General features: G+C 45.5%; 2 protein-coding genes across 4 annotated transcripts in view; one reads left to right on the top strand and one right to left on the bottom strand.

The window, feature by feature from the left end:
- Positions 1-1,381: 1,381 nt before the first annotated feature.
- The window catches only part of LOC147574522 (CMRF35-like molecule 5), a 56,730-nt gene continuing 36,927 nt past the window's right edge, over positions 1,382-21,184 (top strand). Inside the window, exons 1-3 of one of the 2 annotated variants that reach the window (XM_086687978.1) lie at positions 1,382-1,516; positions 5,858-6,190; positions 7,655-8,175. In XM_086687978.1, coding sequence (XP_086544104.1) covers positions 1,477-1,516; positions 5,858-6,190; positions 7,655-7,833 — 552 coding nt within the window. In that variant the 5' untranslated portion in view covers positions 1,382-1,476 and the 3' untranslated portion in view covers positions 7,834-8,175. Of the gene's footprint in view, positions 1,517-5,857; positions 6,191-7,654; positions 8,176-21,184 lie in introns of those variants that run through there. The other variant, XM_086687979.1, reaches the window with a different exon arrangement.
- LOC147574524 (CMRF35-like molecule 5) lies at positions 11,880-18,637 on the bottom strand. 2 transcript variants are annotated; one of them, XM_086687975.1, is made up of 4 exons: positions 18,280-18,637; positions 16,214-16,543; positions 14,626-14,752; positions 11,880-12,270 (listed from the first exon to the last, which is right to left on the bottom strand). In XM_086687975.1, exons 1-4 carry the CDS (start codon positions 18,317-18,319, stop codon positions 12,168-12,170), a joined length of 600 nt encoding a protein of 199 aa, XP_086544101.1. In that variant the 5' UTR covers positions 18,320-18,637; the 3' UTR covers positions 11,880-12,167. The 2 variants fall into 2 exon arrangements, with proteins under 2 accessions (XP_086544101.1, XP_086544102.1); XM_086687976.1 differs by having other exon boundaries at positions 14,626-14,737.

Genomic DNA, 21,184 nt, shown 5'->3' with positions numbered 1-21,184 from the left:
TCCAGCTCCCAGGAGGCTCTTTAACTTAATAAAATACATGTGGAAACCAAGGGAACTAAAGAGGATGCTGGAGGCCACCTTTAAGCCTCTTCACTGTGGTATTTAGAATACTCCTCGGCGGCTTATGGGAAAGCATAGCCTGTAGGTCAAGAAGGGAAGGAAGGGTAAATAATTAGGCACAATACGACACAACTATTTCACATGGTGTTTTGCACCCACATGCTCAGAGCCCCAGTAGGCTATGTTTTGGCTCAACCTCAGTTACAATCAGATAACCAACAATGATCAGACATTTGAGTCAAACATGTGATATGAAAAAGAAGGGCCAAACAAGACCAGCCAAACCAAAACATGACCACAAATGAGGAGAGTTTTCTAAAACATCTGCAAAGAGAGAACAGACTAGGAGCTTTTGAAATAATAATATAATTCCTTGGGCCTATGCATGGCTCAGTTAGTTAAGCATCTATCTCTCTCCCAAAATAAGTAATGATTTCAAAATAATGTGATTCCCAAACTAAATATTTCATCTAAAGATTAGAAGAGCAAATAAAAGCACAAAACACAACAACCCCACCCTCAAAAAGTACAACCAAACTCACGAACATGGTAAACATAGATGGAAAAAGGAGACAAAAGAATTGATTCAGAGAGGAGAGGGAAAGGGAACAGGGGACCGTCAGGAGGGGACACCTGAAGGGAAAGTGGACACCTGTGTGAAAGTCACTTAGGAATCATTAACATAAGCAGTTTGGAGCTGGGAAGTGGCCAACAGCCCACACCCAGGGGAAATCTGCCAAGGGTTGACAGAGGAAGCATCTAGGGTACAATGAGACTGACGGGAAAAGGCGACTTCTCCTTCCTTATAATCGCCCCATGGCACCTCTGCCTCAGAAGGACTCAAGACCTCATCAAGAAGCCTGAGATGGAGGGGCAGTGGTTCAGGATCTGGGCTGCACCAGGGCCCAGGGTAGGAGAGGTGGTCTGGTATGCACTGACATGGGCTGCCTGGAAGGGGGTCCGGGATGGGGCTGTATGTCCAGCGAGGCTGGGTGTGAGCCCTGAGCACTGATTCTTCCTCAGGTGCAAACCCAACATGTGCCCATCCCTCCCTTGGACCCGACTCTGAGGTTCTGTGTCCCTGTCCTGCTGCACTGGGTCACCTGGTTTGCTGGCAGCTGGCTCCCCACACACAATTGCAAGTAGCACCCTGGCCAGTGGGATGCTTTGCTTCCCCAAATCATTGAAGACACATGATAACATCAGCCATAGGCTCCCAAAGGACGGCACTACTTTTCTTCTAATGAATGAAATTAGGAAGTCAGTGAAGAAAAAAAAATAAGGGAAGTAGGTGAGAGAAACTAAAAAAAAATGATTTAGAGAAAAGCAAGCACTTTGCCTCTGAGTTCAGTTCAAGTCCCCAGAGGGCAACTGGCATTAGCTGAGCATCAGAGAGACAACCCAGGCAGGCAGGACATGTGGCTGTTCCTGGTTCTGTTCCTTCCCATCGTCCAAGGTGAGTAGCGTGGGGCCTTCAAGACTGAGCACCTTAAGGATCGGGGCAGAACGATGACAGCATCTGTCCCACATGGAAATCACAGAGCCTTTCATTGATCCAGACACTCATTCATTTAAAAAGTATTTTAAAAGCTTTGTTACCAGACAGGTACTAAGTTAGGTGTTGGGGAAGGAAAATAAAAATAAATAACACAAACTATGCCTGTTTTCTAGGGCACTGTTTGTTGTTCCAGGCAGATAAATCAATAGACAGATGACAGATACATGAATGGATGGATGGATGCATGGATGGATGGACGATGGATAGATGGTAGTTAAATGCATGAATTCCTGAGGAATATTTAAGGAGTCCAACCTCCAGCTGAGACCCACTCAGTCAAGGTGGGGTTCAGACATCTGGATCATTTGAAAGTATGCACAATTGGTCTTGATTTGTCCCTCAAGCAGGGAACCTCTCTTCTGAAGAGCTAGAGTATAGGTAGCAAGATGCCAGCAAAACCTGGGTGTTACAGGATCTCTGGAGAGTTGCTCATCCCCACGTATCAGTCAGCCTGAGTCTCTGCTCTGGATGATCCAAAGACCTGTCTTCCAGCACAACAACTGAGACACTTTGAGTGGTGTCACTGGGGAAGGAAGACCAAGGATTAGAAGGAGTTTATTTGTGGACTGGATGTTACATCCTTGGAGGTAGCTAGTGCTTGATGCTCAGAAGGGATAGGAACTACTATCGGACCATTTGGCTGCTCCAGCTCTGCTCCCTGTCATTGGAAAGAACCACAGGGTTTGGGGCTGGATGCAGATAGTGTTTCTTCTTGGAAGGAGGTTATCAGGGGCAATAAAATAACCTCATTTATTCATCCATTGACTTTGTCATCATATGTGTGGAAGAGAAAAACTCTGATAGGGAGATCTCCAGGCAGACAATTTTGGGAAAACTTGCATATTATTATGTTCTTAATGTGGAAGTTCATGTGGGGATAAAAGGGTTACAAATATGTATTAGTCATAATAGCAACATACCACAGACTGAGTGGCTTAAACTATAGAAATTTATTTTCTCACATTCTGAAGGCTGGGGAGTCAAAGACCAAGGTGTGGGCTGATTCAGTTTGTGATAAAAGCTCTCCTTCTGGTTTTCAGGCACCACATTCTCATGGTGACCTCCTTTTTGTGCATAAGCAAGGAGAGAAAGAGAGAGAGACAGAGACAGAGACAGAGAGAAAGAAAGGCATCATCTTTAAACAACATCACAGGGGAGGTTAGGACTTCAACATATGAATTCTGGAGCAACACAAACATTAGTCTTTGACAACATAGAGACAGAATTGATCAAGGGGCAAGCAAGCCTAGCTCATCTGTTGTCACATTGACATCACTACCAACCCATCTAAGCCTTCTTCCGCTTCACTAAGCAAAATCCTGGAATCCTGTCTCCCCCAATCGCCTTCCTTCTGTGGGTTGGAGTTTGTCAATGGAAGTACTTGCCAGAGATTTGGAGGGTGGGAAAGCAGCCTTACACTCTGGAGGCAGCTGAAGGGCCCATGGGTGGGTGAGAGATTCAGAGTGACTTCTTGTCAAGCTCTTGGGATCCCTCACTCTGTTGGTGGAGACTGAGATCATTGGTGGGAGTTTCTCAGAGACTTTTCAGAATCGTAGCAGCTTCTTATGGGCTCTTGAACAAACCCATCCTGGAGCTTCTGGCTGTGAGCACAGTATCAGCTTCCCTTCTCATGAGTCAGTGCAAAGACGAAGACATAACTGCTCACAGCAATATTATTCACTTGGCCAAAAGGTGAAAACAACCCATATATCGTCAACTGATGAATGAGAAACTAAATGTGGCCAATCCCTACCAAGGACTGAAGTGCCCACATACCTACTTGGTGGATAAACCTGAACAATTATTATGTTAAATGAATGAAGCTAGAAAAAAAGGCCATTAATTGTAAGATTCCGTTCATATGAAATATCCAGAAGGGAGAAAGTTATAGACAGAATGTAGATTAGTGATTTCAAAAGCTTCAGGCAAGAGGGAAGTGAGGAGAGATTGGGTGTAGGATTTCTTTCTGAGGTGACAAAAATGTTCTGGAATTAGAGGTGATGTTGCATAACTTCATGAATATCTGAAAACCACTTTATAATTTATGCTATGTGCATTATACTTCACTTTTTATTTTTATTTATTTTATTTTTTATTTAAAAAAAATTTTTTTTAACGTTTATTTATTTTTGAGACAGAGAGAGACAGAGCATGAACAGGGGAGGGTCAGAGAGAGAGGGAGACACAGAATCTGAAACAGGCTCCAAGCTCCAAGCTGTCAGCACAGAGCCCGACGCGGGGCTCGAACTCACGGACCGCGAGATCATGACCTGAGCCGAAGTCGGCCGCTCAACCGACTAAGCCACCCAGGCGCCCCATATACTTCACTTTTTAAATTGGACAAAAATAAATCCTTAGCCTTAAACAGTATTTTCTCATTTTAGAAAAAAACAAAATTATCACTGTCCTTAACTTAGCAAACTGGAAAAAGAGCACAATGGTAATGTTGAGGAAGTAAGAGGAACAAATTATATATATGAGAAATTAACAACTTAGGAAATAAAAACAGTAATATTTACAAACTAATCTCAAACTTGGTTAATGTGCAAAAGACAAAGAGGAGGGAAGGAGAAACGGAAAGGAAGATATTTTGCAGCATGTGTAATCAACAAAAATCAAGCAGTGCCATGTAGTCAGAATGTGTGATTATAATAGATATGAACGTTTGAATTATTTTTTAAAGTTTCTTTATTTTGACAGAGAGAGACAGATAGACAGAAAGGGGGGGGGGGCAGAGAGTGGGAGAGAATCTCAAGCAGACTCTGCTCTGTCAGCACAGAGCCCAACGTAGGGCTCTATATCAGGAACTGTTTTATCATGACCTGAGCAAAAACCAAAAGCCTGACTGAGACACCCAGGTGCCCCAAGATATGAACATTTTGATTATGAAAGACTTTGTTTCTTTTTTTTAATATTTATTTATTTTGAGAAAGAGAGCATGATCAGGGGCAGGGGAGAGGGAAGGAGAATGAGAATCCCAAGCAGGCTCTGCACTGTTAGTGCAAAGCCTGATGCAGGACTCAGTCCCATGACTGTGAGATCATAACCTGGGCTGAAATGAAGACTCAGACACTCAACGAACTGAGCCACCCAGGTGCCCCATGAAAAGTAACTTGTAATTACAGGACTTTATGCTAATACATACTCCATGAAATAGGTAACTTTCTTGGAAAAACAAACCAAAAGAATAGAACCAACTCAAGAACCATGAAAGAACTTGAATATTCAATATTCTTGGGAAAACAATTTCCAGGAATCAAAGAATTTGCCCCAATAGTGAATTTGTCACATAGTTTTGAAGATAATTTCTTAATACTTAAAGACACAGAAATTCCTTTGCTCTATTTATGTGCTGACCACCAGTGTTTTTTTAAATTTTATTTTTTATTTTTTAAAATTTACATCCAAATTAGTTAGCATATAGTGCAATGATGTTTCAGGAGTAGATTCCTTAGTGCCCCTTACCCATTTAGCCCATCCCCCCTCTCACAACCCCTCAGTAATCCACAGTTTGTTCTTCCTATTTGTGAGTCTCTTCTGTTTTGTTTCCCTCCCTGTTTTTATATTATTTTTGTTTCCCTTCATACACACACACACACACACACACACACACACACACACACGCACACACACAATGGAGTATTACTTGGCAATCAAAAAGAATGAAATCTTGCCATTTGCAACTATGTGGATGGAACTAGAGGGTATTATGCTAAGTGAAATTAGTCAGAGAAAGACAAAAATCAGATGACTTCACTTATGGGAGGACTTTAAGTGACCACCAGTGTTTGAACATAGAGAGGTCCACACAAAATCCAGATTCCTGGCTACTCTCGAAAAATGAAAATATCTGAAACCACAGAGCCAACATCCTGCATGAGGGCAGTGGGCCAAAGTGTACTGGGGTCTTGCCTTTCCTTGGGTCATTTGCTCTCCAGATGACATTGGCCACGGGGAGGGGGAGGAGTGGGTTATAGGATGTTGCCATTGCTCAGTATGGGTGTTTTTGATTCTTGGAGATCTGTAGTTGTGCTCTTAGGTGATTTCTGTGGTGGATTTGACACACTGGAGTTTTGAAGGACAAAGATCTGTCTTGTGGAAGGTCTACTACTTCTTTGACTGTTATTCAACTCATCAGGTACTTGGGTTTATTGGAATCATTTGTGATACAGGAGGCTGTGGCTCTTCCTCAGGCAATGGGGTGTGGTGGTGACAGGCACGTGGACTTGTGTTTTTCAGGCTCATATCCCCTCATGGCAGTGTCAAATGCAGTGAGTGGCCCCGTGCGGGGCTCGCTGACCGTGCAGTGTCGCTATGAACCCGGGTGGGAGACCTACAAGAAGTGGTGGTGTCGAGGAGCTAATTGGGAGAACTGCCATATCCTTGTGAAAACCAATGGATCAGGGGAGAAAGCAAAGGGTAACCAAGTGTCCATCCAGGACAATCAGAAAATGCACACGTTCACCGTGACCATGGAGGAGCTCAGGTGGAACGATGCAGACACCTATTGGTGTGGGATTGAGAAATCTGGAACTGACCTTGGGGTCAAAGTCAAAGTGACCATTGACCCAGGTAAGAGTATGTGTAAGTGTGGCTGTGTGTCTTTAGAGCCTGCTCTGTCCTGGGCCCTGAGGTTCCTCTCCAGTGACTTCAGTGTCACTCAGAGTGAACTGTCACACAGGGTGGTTGAGTCCTGAGTTCTCCTAGAACCCGAATGACCCCTTAGATGCTCTCACGGCTCCCAACACCTCCTCCAGGACTGGATCAAGCCTTTCTGGGCATGTGTTTCTCTGCACAGCTCAGTGTCTGAGTCTATTGCCCACAGAGATCAAGGTGATGGTCCCAGTTTCAGCCCATAGGCCGAAGGGACCTCCTTCCATGGGACCCAGAGACTCCAATTCCTGCCAATGCTTTCCTGGGCTTCTGGTGCCCTGTGTTCCTGCTCTTTCTGGAGTTTGGGGCTGGGACTTCATAGTAGCTATTCCCACCCTCTGCTCCATATCCAGTGTCAGAGGGAAAGGGCCCCAGCATAGTTGTGGTGGTGTAGTTGATTTCTGAGGTCCAGAATGGTCTCCATAGTCAAAGCGCTGTTTAAATCTATCAAATACTTTTTGTCCGTATCTATGAGATGATCATATGATTTGTCTCCTTTAGTCTGTTAATGTGGCATATTATACTTCTTAATATTCTCATGTTCACACAATTTTGCATTCTTGGGATAAACCCAACTTGGTGAGGATGTATTATCTTGCTTATATATCCCTGGATTCAGCTTGCTGATTTTTGGTTGCATTTATGTTCATGAGTGGATTTGCCTATAATATTTCTTATTGCACTGTCCTTGTCAGGTTTTGAAATCAAGATTATGCTAGATTCATAAATGGATTTGGGATTGCATCCTCTTTTCCTATGTCCTGGAATTTTTTGTGTAAGATAGACATTATTTCTTCCTTAAATGTTTAGTGGAAATCTCCATTGAAGCTCTATGTGTCTGGAGTTTCCCTTTGGAGAGGTGTTTTACTTTTTTGTATGTAAGCTCTACACCCAACAGGAGGCTTGAATTCCCAATGCTGAGATCAAGAGTAGCATTTTCTAAGGACTGAGTGAGCCAGGTGCCTGTTGGAGAGTTTTTTAATAATGAATATGATTCATTTAAATAGTTGTAAGATGATTCCGGTTTCCATTTCTCTTTGTTCCTATTTTAGCACATTACATAATTTTTGCTAGAGATTTTTTATTTCACCCTGAGTTTCAAATTTATTGGCTTAAACTTGGTTAGATATCCTTTTATTATCCTATTCCCTAATTATCTTACCTTCTTATATATGCACAGGATATTGTGTGAATACCTTTTTCATCCCTGGTATCAATTATTCAGATCTCTCCTTTTATCATGAATATCTTTCTAGGTTTTGTTTTTGTAAAAAAAAGCAATTGTTGGCTTTTTGGTCTTCTCTGTTTTATATTTCCTTCCTACTTCAAATTAATGTTTTTCTTTTCTTCATATATTTCCTTCCTTCTCCTTTCCTCTGCAAGTGACCATGGAATGTCACTATGGCCCAGAGTGGGAGACCTACGTGAGGTCCTGGTGTCAAGATGCTGATTTGAGTAGCTGCAACATCGTTGTTCAAACCACTGGATCAGAGTTGAAGAAGAACCATGTGTCCATCAATCAGAAAAAGTGCACATTCTCCATGCTCATATGGGGGAAGTAAAACAACTTTTGAAAAAAATGAGCTGGTGTTTTTCTGAGTTGCTCCCAGGCGTTTTACAAAATGACATCCCTGTTCACTCCTGAAATCTGGAAATTTAGATAAGGACCCAAGCTTAGAATTCTTCCATAAGTTCCTTCTTTGCTTTTTCTGGGGCACCTTTTAAATTAACCACTTGGATTTCATTCTGTGAAAAATCAGTGACCTCTTCCCCGACCACCTTGTAAGTCACAGGGGCTCTCAGTCTCCTGCTCTCAGTCTCCTGCTTGTTCGTGGTCCAGGATGGGGACTGCCCTTCCTCAGGCTCTCCTCTGGATCTGTAAACAATAAATGTTGTGACTCTGCTTCCATCGTGTGGGTGTATTGAAACTGCGCCTTTCATTAAAATGTCCCTGTCCCTGGGTGGTTCATATCCCTAAAGTGGGAGTGTGGCTATGGAGGGAGCTACCTACCTGCCCACCCACGTGGGTGGTTGTGCCTCCTCATGCAGTGGGTCGTGATCTGCATCTTCTTAATTCAATGAACCAGCTCTGGCTTCTAAATACACACGGAGGAACTCAGGCAAGTCAATGCAGACACAGCCTGGTGTGGGATTAGGAGAGTTGGAGATGACCGTGGGTCCAAGTGACCATTGACCCGGAAGTACTCTTCCCTCATGCACCGCTGGCATCTCCTCAGCAAGAGGGAGCTAGTGAAAAATTGGGCTATATGCCAATTTTTATATTTAATGTGGATTTTTAGAAAGAGAAATTTTAAAAATACACAAAATGTGAGGTAGAAAAGTATGTTCTGTCTTCTATAGTACAACCCTACCCAAAGGTAAGGACTGTAACCAGCATGTGTGTGTGTGTGTCTCTGAGTGTGTAAGAGATAAAGAGCATGTGTGTGTGTCCACTGAAAAAACTCTATGCATCCAAAGTATATATATGTGTGTATATCTTTCCTTTTGTCACCAAAAAATAGCATATATTGTTCTCTCACTTAATGTATTTTAAAAATCATTCTATAACAATATCTATAGATTTTTGTTTTTAATGGCTTCATAGTATTCCATGATATTTATGTATCATGACTTGTTTTTGCTTGTGTTGGACATTTCCGTTGTTTTGGTTTTTTTTTTTTTTTTTTTTTTTTGCAACTACATCCAATTCTGTAATGACTCTCCTTGCATGTATGACTTGATACACATTTATAGATATACTTGTAAAGTACATTCCAATTTAAAAAAATAGCTGTGTTACTGGTCAGTGCATTTTCCAATTTGGTGCATATTACCAAAAAGGTTATAAATTTCTACCCTTCTTTCAATGTGTTAATAAACAACCACCCCACATCCCCACCATTGGATGTGGTCAATTCTTTATCTTTATGCTCTGAGTGGCAGACTTGGCATATTGATGCACATGACCTGGGCCCCCAGGCAGTGGAGAATGCTGTAGCAGATGGGAGTGGATGAGAGGGGAGAAGGAGTGGCAAAAGGCTGCCAAGCAGAGAGCTACCAGGTTGGTGATGGTGGGTGAGCTGAGAACCAACAGGACACCTGCCCTCATCGACAGAGAGAGGTTCCAGGCTGCCACCTGCTCCAGCTTGCAGACCTTCCCAACAGCGTCCCTCCTTACACTAGACTTTGGCAAATATCAACTTTTATTTGTAGAGGGAGTAGCACCTTCAAAAGCTTATGGGTGAAAAGAAAAGAAAAGAAGTTCAAATCAAATAAAAAGCATACTTCACAAGAGGAAATGCCTAAGAGCTGGGCATGGGTGTTGATGCACCTTCCAAGGGAGATTGGTTACACGTAGTGGTATTGACCCATAAGTGAATATACGGAAGCTTCCAGAAGTCAAGTTTCTCACAGTGTAAAAGGAGAGTCACAAATAGAGAAAACCAGAAAACTAGAATGAGCCCTGTGCTTCTGACTGGGAATTGGGAGCATTGCAGGGAACTGATAGTTTCAGGCTGTCCCTGAAAGCCCATAGATGTGAATACAACAGGGAGTATGTCTCCATCATTTATCTGTATATGTAGGTGTATCTGGAGAGGACCTAGGAAAAGGGACACCCTAATAACTAGAGAGCACCCAGCTCCTGGGCCTTTGGCTTCTTGAAAATAATTCTCCACTAAAAGGAAGTAGAGTTCTTTGAGAAGTGGCTGATTCCAGGTCTGGGACACCAAACCTGCAAGTTGAACCTTGGGTATCTTATTATGCCAGATAAGAGCGAGAGCTCAAAGGCTAGAGAGACACATCAAAAGGACAGGAAGCTGCTCAAAGGGGCTCCCAGTGGCCAAATCTGGGACAATTTGAACATCAAAACACATAATGGTAGTAATGGAGTGTAAACCCTTGGAGCAAAATAAAAGCCATTTTAGCGTATATTAGTATAAGCATATAAAGGACTAAATTGAAATTTGATGAGGAACTGGTGATTTACATTGTTTCAAAACTTTCATTGACAAACATTGCATGTGAGGCAGACACACAAGTCCTCTGAGTATCTCCCTGATTCTAGACAAATGGGGCTCAAGAAACCATATGGGTCATTAACCACCTCACTTTACCCATGGGGAAACTGAGGCCAGACAGAAGACACTTGCCCGGTGCCACAGAACCAGTGGCACCTGAGCCAGAACTGGAAACAAAGCCTTTGATCCCAAGTCTGGTGTAGTTTCTATACCCCCCAGGATGTGCAAGGTTGCTTCTGTCTAGTAAACAGTTATGTTTTGGGGTACCCACTTTACATATGGTTCCTATTCCATATGAGACTACCTTATAAAGAATGGGCACAGACACCATGCTAGCTAGTCTAAACATTTCATCTTAGCACTCTCTGATCTGTAGGAATCCAGGTAAGTAGCCTCTAAAATCTCCTCTGCCATTACTCTAGACACTTGGAAAGACTTCTCAACTGGTGGGTCCTTGATATCTTCCCTGATTAAGACTTCAACATATTAATTTGGGGGCAACATGGACTTATAGTTACAATAAAAATGGTCCAGTATTAAATATGGATACACAAAAAAAGAGTAGACAGAGCCCAGGAAGAATGTAAGTAGAAAAGAGAAAACCCAAAAACCCCTGCACCCCTATTGAGAGGAAACATGTATACCTTTGAAAATTATCAAAGAAAATGGCTTATGTTGTTTTTGATGAGTGAGGTAGACAAAGTTAAACACAAAGAACTGCACATTCTGGGTTTGCCATTACTCAGCTTGGGGGAGGGGTAAGTGACAGGGGCGGGTAGGGAGGTGGAAAGGCCAAAGGTCAGGCCAAACCTGGGAGTGGGTGATGGTGAGTCTGAGGTGCCTGGAGGATGGACAGCATCACAGCTGTGATGGGGACAGATCTGAGCCTCTTAGACTGTCCCCTCTATATGGAAAAGTCCAAATGGCCCCTGGATCCCATGCACCTAAAGACCAGTGGGGCCAAGGCACAAATGAAGGGATAGAAATGAACTGTTTCTTGTGACCATTGGGCGAGTCCCCTGGGCCCAGAGGACACTGATGTAGATAAAGGGACAGGTGAGTATTTACATGGTTACAAAGCCCTTCCCCACAAAACACTTATTACTTACAGAGGGAAAAAGAGAAACTTCAATGAGTTTTGTCAAATTTATAGTCATACATCCCTACCCCTATTAAGATCTTGTTTGAGATGACAGTAACCCAGGTATTCCATGCTTTAAAAAAAGCTGATTAGACTGTACACTTAGCATGTGAAGACTCTGTAAAGTTTGAGGTATACATATACCACAATACACTTTTTAAAATTACAGAAAATAATTTCCTGACATAGATCCCTATACTTTTCTTTACCTCTCTTGGCCATCAGTGAAATTTTGCATCTGCATACAAGGAACCACGTTGGGACCTCTTTGAGGGGATAAAAGGGCTTATCCAGCCCTCTCACTTTCTAATCTCCCACCTCCCTGTTGCTGGAAACAATCTAAATCTACATTGGATTTAGAGTAATCTAAATTCACACTGCCTAGAATGAAAGGGTCATCCTCTCACATATAAAACATTGAAATCGTTTCCCAACAACAAAAAAAATCTCAAAAGAGCTCAGCAAGCCATAGATTTTAATAGGAAATATATAGTGCAAACAGTTGAGATGTGGGTTGGGTGATGGTCCAACCCTACCTTCAATCTTTTATGCTCAGGCAATTCTTTATCTGGGAGGTACTGATGCAGCAGAAGGTGGAATTGGCGGACCATCAGGGGTATTTGTCCACGTGGACACAATCTCAAGCTTTTGGTTTAATTGAGGTTTTATGCTTACTTGTTGGTCTGGAATTGGAAAACCCATCATTGGCCAGAGTCCTGAACGATGTAATAGTTATTTATCCTTGGCAGAGCCACTCAAGGGTGGCAAGGAAAGGAGGTACCAGGAGGATCCACACAGGAAGATTCTCTGCTGCTCCATTGATGGCCAGGGTCGCTGATCTGTGCAGGGCAGTGAGGGAAATAGAGTTTATTCCTAAGGACAAGAGGAGTCCTCACCTAACAGGAACCCTCATCTCTCTTGGAACTGCAATCACTGTCCCTTCCCTGATCAGATGCCAGAGGGTGTAGGGATGTCCATGGGGCGGAAGCTGTGGTTCTCCTGCACAGGGTGACTTATCTCCCCCTGAGTCCCCCTGACTCCTGCTCAACCACATCATAGTAACAGCAGGTCTCCAAGCAGGGGAACCTTCACCAAGTTCAAGAGCACAAAGTGAAGGGGCACCTTGGTGGCTCAGTTGGTTAATTATCCGACTTCGGCTCAGGTCATGATCTCGCAGTCTGTGGGTTTGAGCCCTGTATCGGGGTCCGTGCTGACAGCTCAGAGCCTGGAGTTTGCTTCGGGTTCTGTGTCTCCCTCTCTTTTTGCCCCTCCCCATTCATGCTCTGCCTCTCTCTCTCTCTCTCTCAAAAATAAACATTAAAAATTTTTTTAAAAAAAGAGAGCACAAAGTGAAGATTGTGTAGCAGGGCCCTGAGCAGAGAATATGGTGACAGGAGTGAACCTCTCTTCTTCAGGAGCTGCCCTAGGCCCTACCTCTCCACTTTCACCTATACCCCACCCATATAACCTAACTGTTAACCTTCTGGCTTCTCCTGGGAGGGATCTCTCCCCACTCTGACCCCCACGTGGTAGAGCATAGCAGGTGCACTATCACATGCACCCTGTACATGGACACATGGTCTATGCACCATTGGGCCCTTGCTCACATATGTCCCCCTGGTAGTGCCCATCAGTATCCAGAATCTGACCCCCTCAACCTCTGCCTCATCCCCTCCCCTACAAGCAGTGCCAGGACCCCCTGCAGGCCGGCCTTGTTTTCTCCTTCCACTTGCCTTGAGCAAGATTTGTCATGTTCATTTCACAGGGGGTTCTCTTGAGAGAGAAGACACGATGTTTTGTACTTCTTAAATTATCCTTGAACCCACTGTGCTCTTTTCCCATGCCCCACTTCCTGTGGAGCTGCCGCCCCATCTCTCCACCTGCAGGCTTCCTCCTGGGCCCCTCAGTCCCCTAAAAGTTCCGCATCCTCCCCTTCTGACTCCACAGAACAACTGGTCTTTAAATAGTCACGAGCAGGACAGAGGCCGATCGTGAAGCATGAACCAAGTGCCTGGCTGCACACATGACTGAACACACTGTCCAGCAGGGCAGCTCCAAGGAGTAGGATCCTTGAGAAGGGAAGGAAGAGAGACTGTACCAGAAGGGAGGTGGTGAAGGGGGCTTCTGGGAGGAAACGCACCTTCACCCTGAACTCGGATGGGGTGAAACTGGGGCAGGGTGTTTGCCCTTTGAAGAAAGAGTTAATTGATTGTTCTTTGGATGCCTGTGGAAGGGGTGGGTTTCAGATTGATGGCCCAGCCTGTTGACTGACCAAGTTGGGAATGTGAGAAAGCAGAAATGTCAGCTTCCCATTCCTTCCCAGCATTTCCCTAGCAGTTGGGGAAGGGAGGGCTGGATCCATGGAACAGGTACCTGCTTGACTGTCTGTGGGCAGAATAACGACCCCCCTCAAAGATGTCCTAATCCCCAGACCTGTGAATGTGTTATGTTACATGGCATGGGGGAATTAATGATACAGATGGATTTAAGTTTGCCAGCAGCTGACCTTGAGATGGGGAGGTGATCCTGGGATATCTGGGTGGATCCTATAGAATCGCCAGTGTCTTTATAAATGAAAGCACACAGGAGAGCCAGTGTCAGAGTAATGAGGGTGAGAAAGACTTGACCACCCCTGCTGGCTGTGCAGATGGAGGGACATGAGCCAGGGGTGCAGCATCCTCCAGAAGCTGGAAAAGACAAGGAAGCACTTCTCCCTTAGAGCCTCCAGGAGGAGCCAGCCCTGCCAGCACCTTGAGTTTAGCCCAGTGAGCCTCATCCCAGATCTTGTCTCCAGAACTTTAAGATCATAACATCGTTTTGCCTTCAGCCACCAGGGTGGTGGTGATTTGCTCCAGAAGCCACAGGGAGCTAATCCAGAGCCCTTCCCTTCTGGCAACTTGAGGCTGAAAACACCTGTGCCTGTTTTGGCTGCTTGGGGGTTGGGAGGCAGGTCAGAAGGAGACCAGAAGCTTCTCTCCTACAGCCCAGCTGAACAACTTTGCCTAGGTTTCTTGTGGGGAGGGGGAGCTCTTTAAGGACTCAGAGGAACAAAGAGGGGGCCCAGCGCAGACCTCGCTGTTTCTCCCCAGCAGAGGAAACATCAGGGGGGCCAATGGGGGTCCCTGTGAGAGTGTCCCGAGGAGAGCTGTCCCAAGGCAACAGTGGGAAAGGTCTGTGGGTCCAGCTCTGCTCACCTGGTTAGCGGGCTATTCAAATCCATGGGCTGGCTGCTGTTGATGCCCTGGGGAAATGGACGAGAGGAAGTCCAACTCGGCAGCCTTGTTCTCGCTACAGGCTTGGGAGAGTCTGTTGGATCAGGGGCTAAACACACAGAGCAGAGCATGGTTGTGAGTGTCACAGGTGGCTCCCATGGTCTCCACACCCCACCCCCAGGGGTGCAGAACCTTTCTGTCTTAGTGCCACTGCTCAGCCACGTTGGTTTTCTCTTGCATCTTTTTGGCATTATTCCAAACAAACGATTACTGATTTGCAGAGAATCACCAGTTTACCACCATGTGAGATATTGAGGTTGCTGCTTATGTGGGCAATTCCCATTCAGTTTCATCTCAGTGTCCTGCTGGGCACAGCTGAGCATGTCAGAACCATGTTCCCAATCCCTGGAGCCTTAAATGAGCCAGGCAGGCTCCTTTCTGAGTCTCAGCCTGGCCTGAAGCAGGCTCTGTGCCAGCTGCCCTGAAGCGATGTGACCCACGAGCTGGCAGGCCCAGGGTCCCCTGTCTCCTGGGACTGCCGAGTGCCCGCAGCCCCTGCTTCCCCCCTGCGGTCCTTCCTGCCTCCCCAGGGCTTGCTTTCTTATTTCTCCAGGCCTGCCCGGGGAAGGTCATCTGGGTCAAGGGTCCAGACTCCAATTCTCTGGCACCAACTCCTCCTCCACTCATGCACACATCTCCCTACTTTTGTCTTTTTCAGTTAATTTCTGGAACATTCTACACAAGCATACCTCCACACTCCACACATTCGCATACCATATGTGCATATGCTAAGTTTTAAGAGACTTTTGTCTCTCTAGAAATGGAGTGTTGAGTAGCAGATGCATTACCTACCTAGTGCCTGTATGTCTGTGTGTTGGAGACAAGATGCAGGGGTCCAGAGGTGGAGCAGTGGGGTGGGGGCTATAGCCTGACTCTCCTTCCAGGCCTGTCTCCAGGGAGGCCATAGTGCTTCTGGGGCAGCTGCAGGGGAGCCCAGGGTCCCCTCCAAGGATAGAAGCAGCCAGAAGAGAGGGTGCCCGCACCATGGTGGAACCTACCTTCCCTTCTCCCAGAACTGGGTGCACAGTCCCGTGCTTACTCCTTTGTGCTGACGTTGCCAGAAGGGGGAGGGGGAGAAAGAGGGCACAGGGGGAGGGTCTCTTGTCCTGTAGGTAATACCTTCAGGATCATGGCTTTCTGGCTCCCCACTCCTCTCTGTATGCCTGATAATGCCCCACGCAGGATGGGATGTGACCAGGAAAAGAGGAGCTGTCTTCCCTGGACAAGCCCGTCCTGTTCAAGTCTGTCCTTCTCTGCTCCCTCTGGGGAGAGCAGGTGGAGACATGTGGAGTTGTGGGGGCTCACTCTTTCTTCCAGTCTTTCTCAGACTCTTGGCGCCCCCCGTATACCCTTGCATATGCACACACATGCTCGCATAAGCACACACACACATATAGCCTCAGGAGAGTTTTGAGACTCCTCTCCATCTACCTGGAAAGTCAGAGGAACAGTCCTGACTCCTCTGGGGGTGGGTCCCAGGGCCCCAGAGCACAGGAGGGGTAGTACTTACCTGGGTCGACAACAATAGAAAATTTGTACCCCAGGTCATTGCCGGTTCGCTCAATCCCACACCAGTAGGTGTCTGCGTCTTCCCGACGGAGATCCTCCAAGGTCACGGTGAATATGCGTCGGCTCTGATTTTCCTGGATGGACGCTCTGCCCTTCTTCACCAGTTTCTCTGACCCAGTGGTCTTAACAAGGATTTTGCAGGAATTCCAATTCTTCCCGCGACACCACCACTTCTTGTAGGATTCCCATCCTGGGCTATACTCACAGGATGTGGTCAGAGTGCCCCCCTCTCTGCCTCTCACCATTCTCTCCAAGCAGGTGCAGAAGTGGCCTGGAAAACAGAAACCAACATGCACCTTGTCCTCCCTTGGCCCAGAGTTGACCCAGGCGCTGCTGCAGCTTCTGGCCCTGCCCTGAATACCAGCCAGGAACCTCTGCCCTCTGTCTAATCACCACATCCCTCCTGTCCATTCATCTCCCGCAGAATTTCTTTTGCTGTCACCCCTCTTGGGCATCCTCCTTGGGTCTCCTAACTGCCCAATATAGTGGCTTCCACTCACTTGCCATCCTACTGACCACCGTCCCCTGCCCTCCCTCAAGCAGCACCTCTTCCAGGTAGCACAGAGCGCACACTGCAGCCACAGGTGTATTTCTGAATCCCAGAGCTGGTGAGACAGCGTGGCCCCCTCCCCATCCATGCCCCTGACACTCTAACCCCCACACACCTATAAACCCTCAGCCTCCAAACTGACATGAACTAAACACACACACACACACACACACACACACACACACACACACACCAAACACACTCACTCACTCGCACAGGTGATTGCTTGTTTTTTTTTACCTACATACCTTGTACTTCCATGTTTCTATAACATCAGTGGATGAGTAAATGGGGTCATTTTATTTCTCATGATAACCTCCTGCCTAGAAGAGTCACTCTCTGCATCCTACCCCAAGCCCTGTGGTTCTGGAGGATGAGAAGGAACAGAGCTGGGACAGCCAAATGGTCCTGCACTAGCTACTGTCTTCTCTGAGCATCAAGCACCAGCTGCATCCAAGGATTTGACATCCAGCCCACAAACAGTCACCTTCTCATCTCTGATCTTCCCTCCCAGGTGACACACTCAGAGTGTCTTGCTTGTTGAGCTAATGACACTGGCCAACAGTCTTGTCTTTGGATCATCCAGAGCAGGGACTCAGGCAGGCTGATGTGTGGGGTTGAAGAACTCTCCAGAGAGCCTGTCACACCCTGGTTTTGCTGCCTGTCTTCCTCGCTGTAGTCTGAGTTCTTCAGGAGAGAGGTTCCCAGCTCGAGCTACAGGTTAAAACCAGTTGTTTAGGCTTTTAAATGATCCTGATGTCTGAATCCCACCTTTACTGAGTGGGTCTCAGCTGGAACCTGATCATCTGTGCTCCTTAAAAGTTCCTCAGCAATTATTTATGTATATGTGCATATATGAGTGCATGTATGTATCTGTCATCTATCCATCCATGCGTCCATCCATCCATGCTTCCTTCCTGCCTTCCTTCCTTCCATCCATCCATCCGTCTAACATCTATCAAACTATCTGCCAGGGTTGACAAACAGTGCCCTAGAAACAGACACCATTTACGTTATTTATTTTTCTTTTCATTCCCCAACACCTAACTTAGTACCTCTCAGATAACAAAACTTAAAACAAATTTTTTAGGGGCACCTGGGTGGCTCAGTCAGTTAAGCATCCGACTTCGACTCAGGTCATGATCTCGCAGTTCGTGGGTTAGAGCCCCATGTGGGGCTTTGTGCTGACAGCTCAGAGCCTGGAGCCTGCTTTGGATTCTGTGTCTCCCTCTCTCTCTTTTCCTCCCCTGCTCATGCCCTGTCTCTCTCTGTCTCTTTCTCAAAAATAAATAAACATTAAAAAAAAAGAAGTTAGATTTCAAAAAAATTTTTTTATCTTTTCAATGAAAAAGTATCTTGATGAATGAAAGGCCCTGCCATTTTCTCCAGGAAAGCCCCTGTCTAAGTCTCACCCAGGTCCTCCAGGTACTTGGTCCTGAAGCCTCTGCCCCACTCACCTTGGACGACGAGAAGGAACAGAACCGGGAGCAGCCACATGTCCTGCTTGCCTGGCTTGTCTCCCTGGTGCTCAGCAAATGCCAGCTGCCTTCCAGAAACTTGAACTGAGCACAGATGCAACCTACCTTCTCTTCTTCTAAATTATTCTTTTATAGTTTCTCTCATCTACTTCCCCTCAATTTTTTCTTCAGTTACTTCCTTATTTTGTTAAGTAGTTAAAGAGCAGTGCCGTCGGTTGGGAGCGTATAGCTGACCTGATGAGGTGTCCCCTCCCTTGCTCTAGCCCCTCAACTCGGCATCCCCTGGAGTCTGACTCTGAAGACCTTCTCTCCAGGGAGGGTCCCTGCCCCTGCCACTCTGTAGCACCACATCCATTCTGTGCACACCTACTTCCTGCCCTCCCCCCCATCTCCCAGCCTAGTTCTCCACTTCAGTGGTATTGGCCCCTTTGTACAGCTGTCCACCCTGTTAGCAGCTCAGATGTGCTCCAAATGCCATTTCTTGTCATCTTTACCCCTAAAGTCAGTCTGTCCCAACACATGGTCCCTGAGCCCAGGGATCCCTCTCCACCTGCCTCCACCACTCTAGTCTTCCGTAGACAAAGGCCATGGGGTCTTCTCCCTGCCACCTGCCACCCTCAGAAGGCCTTGCAGGGGTGGGGGGCTTGGAGGTGGAGCAGTCCAGGGCTTTGCCAGAGGAGTAGGAGAGGGCGTGGTGGCCCAGCCCCAGGAGGGAAGGGGAGCAAGAATCCCTGTGCTCTTCAAGGTCCTTCTGGCTGGACTAAGACTCAAATTGACATGAGACAGATTAACAAGAGAAAATCAAATCTAATAGCATACGTGCAGGGAGTCCACACAGACGTGGCAGTCAGGCAAAAGAGATACAAATGTCATCCCGAATTAAGCAGAAGGGGGTAGGGGACTGAGATTTCAAAGGGAAGGAACCAGTAAATGTTTGGTGCACAAATGTCAGTCCTGCCAGAGAGATGGGTTACTCAGATCAAATTTAAATGTAAGCTTCTCTGCAGTTGCACACATTAACAGTTCAGCTGGTACGTGTTTCTTCCAACTGAACTGGTCTATTCATCTGGATGATAGGTCAGTTTAGGCAAACTCATTCCAGAAGGCAGTGATGCGGGTGGATTCACAATGTTAGGCCTGTGGTCCAAGTAATCAGGTAAGAAACAAGAGGCTTTTCTATGGAAACAAGAGGAACCCAATGGTTCATGATTGGATCAAACGTTCAGCCAGTTTCCGAGTTGTGAGGGCAGCCAGTGGAGCAGACTTCTAGATGTTGGACTCGAAGCATCTCAGATAGAGTGAGGGCAGGCTGTGCAGTCAGACAGGTCCCCTGGGTTTGTAGTTCAAATGTCTCTGGTGATCTCTGCTTGGCCTGCTGAGTGATAGGCACAAAGATTGTGTAGGTTATGAGTTCTTGTGGATTTCTCTAGGTTTAGGTAAGTGGTTTACATTTAGCAGAACCTCAGGAGAAGGGCAGTTTTAGTTCTCAAAGGATTCCAAGTCAGAAAGGTGGAAGAAACCTCAGAATGTCGATTTGGAACGTTGTAGCTGGTGGTGGAAGACACTAGAAGAAATCAGGACCTAATCCATTATATAATGAATAGTAATAAAATCTAAAATGTACGAAGATGTGTTATTGAAACATATTTTCTCACTATAATCACTTCTTTGACCAAAGATAATGAAATTAACACTAACTTGTTTGCAAAATAAGTCATTTCCCATAAAACTTGGCCTATTTCCATAAGTACAACAAAAATTGCATTTGACTCCTTAAAACCTGCTTTGCTATGGGTGCCTGGGTGGCTCAGTCAGTTAAGTGTCCGACTTTGGCTCAGGTCATGATGTCATGGTTCACGAGTTCAAGCCCCACGTTGTCAAGCTCTGCGCTGACAGTGGGGAGCCTGCTTGGATTCTGTCTCCCTCTTTCTCTGCTCCTAAGCTGCTTGGTCTCTCTCTTTCTCTCTCAAAAGAAGTAAAAATGAACTTAAAAAATATTTTTAAAAATATTCAAGGCAGGGGCGCCTGGGTGGCGCAGTCGGTTAAGCGTCCGACTTCAGCCAGGTCACGATCTCGCGGTCCGTGAGTTCGAGCCCCGCGTCAGGCTCTGGGCTGATAGCTCAGAGCCTGGAGCCTGTTTCCGATTCTGTGTCTCCCTCTCTCTCTGTCCCTCCCCCGTTCATGCTCTGTCTCTCTCTGTCCCAAAAATAAATAAACATTGAAAAAAAAATATTCAAGGCAAATATAGAAGGTTACATAGTTTTGAGCAAAATTTAACACCTTGAATATTAAGACTCAGTTTTCTTATGTAATTGAAAACTGATAAACATAGGGATTATTTTGGTAAGCAGAATCATGGATTTTTAGGCAGATAATTTAAAATATGAAGAAAAGTTTTGCTTGCAATTTCTTAGGAAGAGGTTCTAATAGCTGAAGAAAACTCTGTACTTTTAAAAAGAGGAAACAAAAACTTTTCACCCGTGTGCTTTTTGTGTTAAAACTCATTTACTTCTTTAAATTTATCATAATCTTAGCCAGTATTGGCTGCATATAAAAGTTCTTTCCAAAGATTCTGTCTTCGTTAACCTTCTAGAACTTCCTTTTTTTTGCATTCAGATTTTGCCCTAAATGTTTCCTCTTGAAATAGCTGGTCTCTCTGTAGACAAAATTATTTTCTTTTCCCTCAACAAATGTGTCTTTTCATTCTTCATACTTTTTCTTACCAAAAACACATATCTTACTTCCTTCATATACAGAGTTGTTTCCTCTATTATGTCCAGTAGTCTTAATTACATTTATTAGAATTCTTTTTTTTAAGATTTTTATTTTTACTGTAAGAGAGACAGAGACAGCACAAGTAGAGGGGGCAGAGAGAGAGAGAGAG

Source organism: Puma concolor, chromosome E1 (genome assembly GCF_028749965.1).
Source record: "Puma concolor isolate L17-30 chromosome E1, mPumCon1.1.hap2, whole genome shotgun sequence".
Classification (NCBI taxonomy): Eukaryota; Metazoa; Chordata; class Mammalia; order Carnivora; family Felidae; genus Puma; species Puma concolor.
Note: the sequence above shows the minus strand (reverse complement) of the source record. Positions and strands in the feature narration are given on the sequence as shown.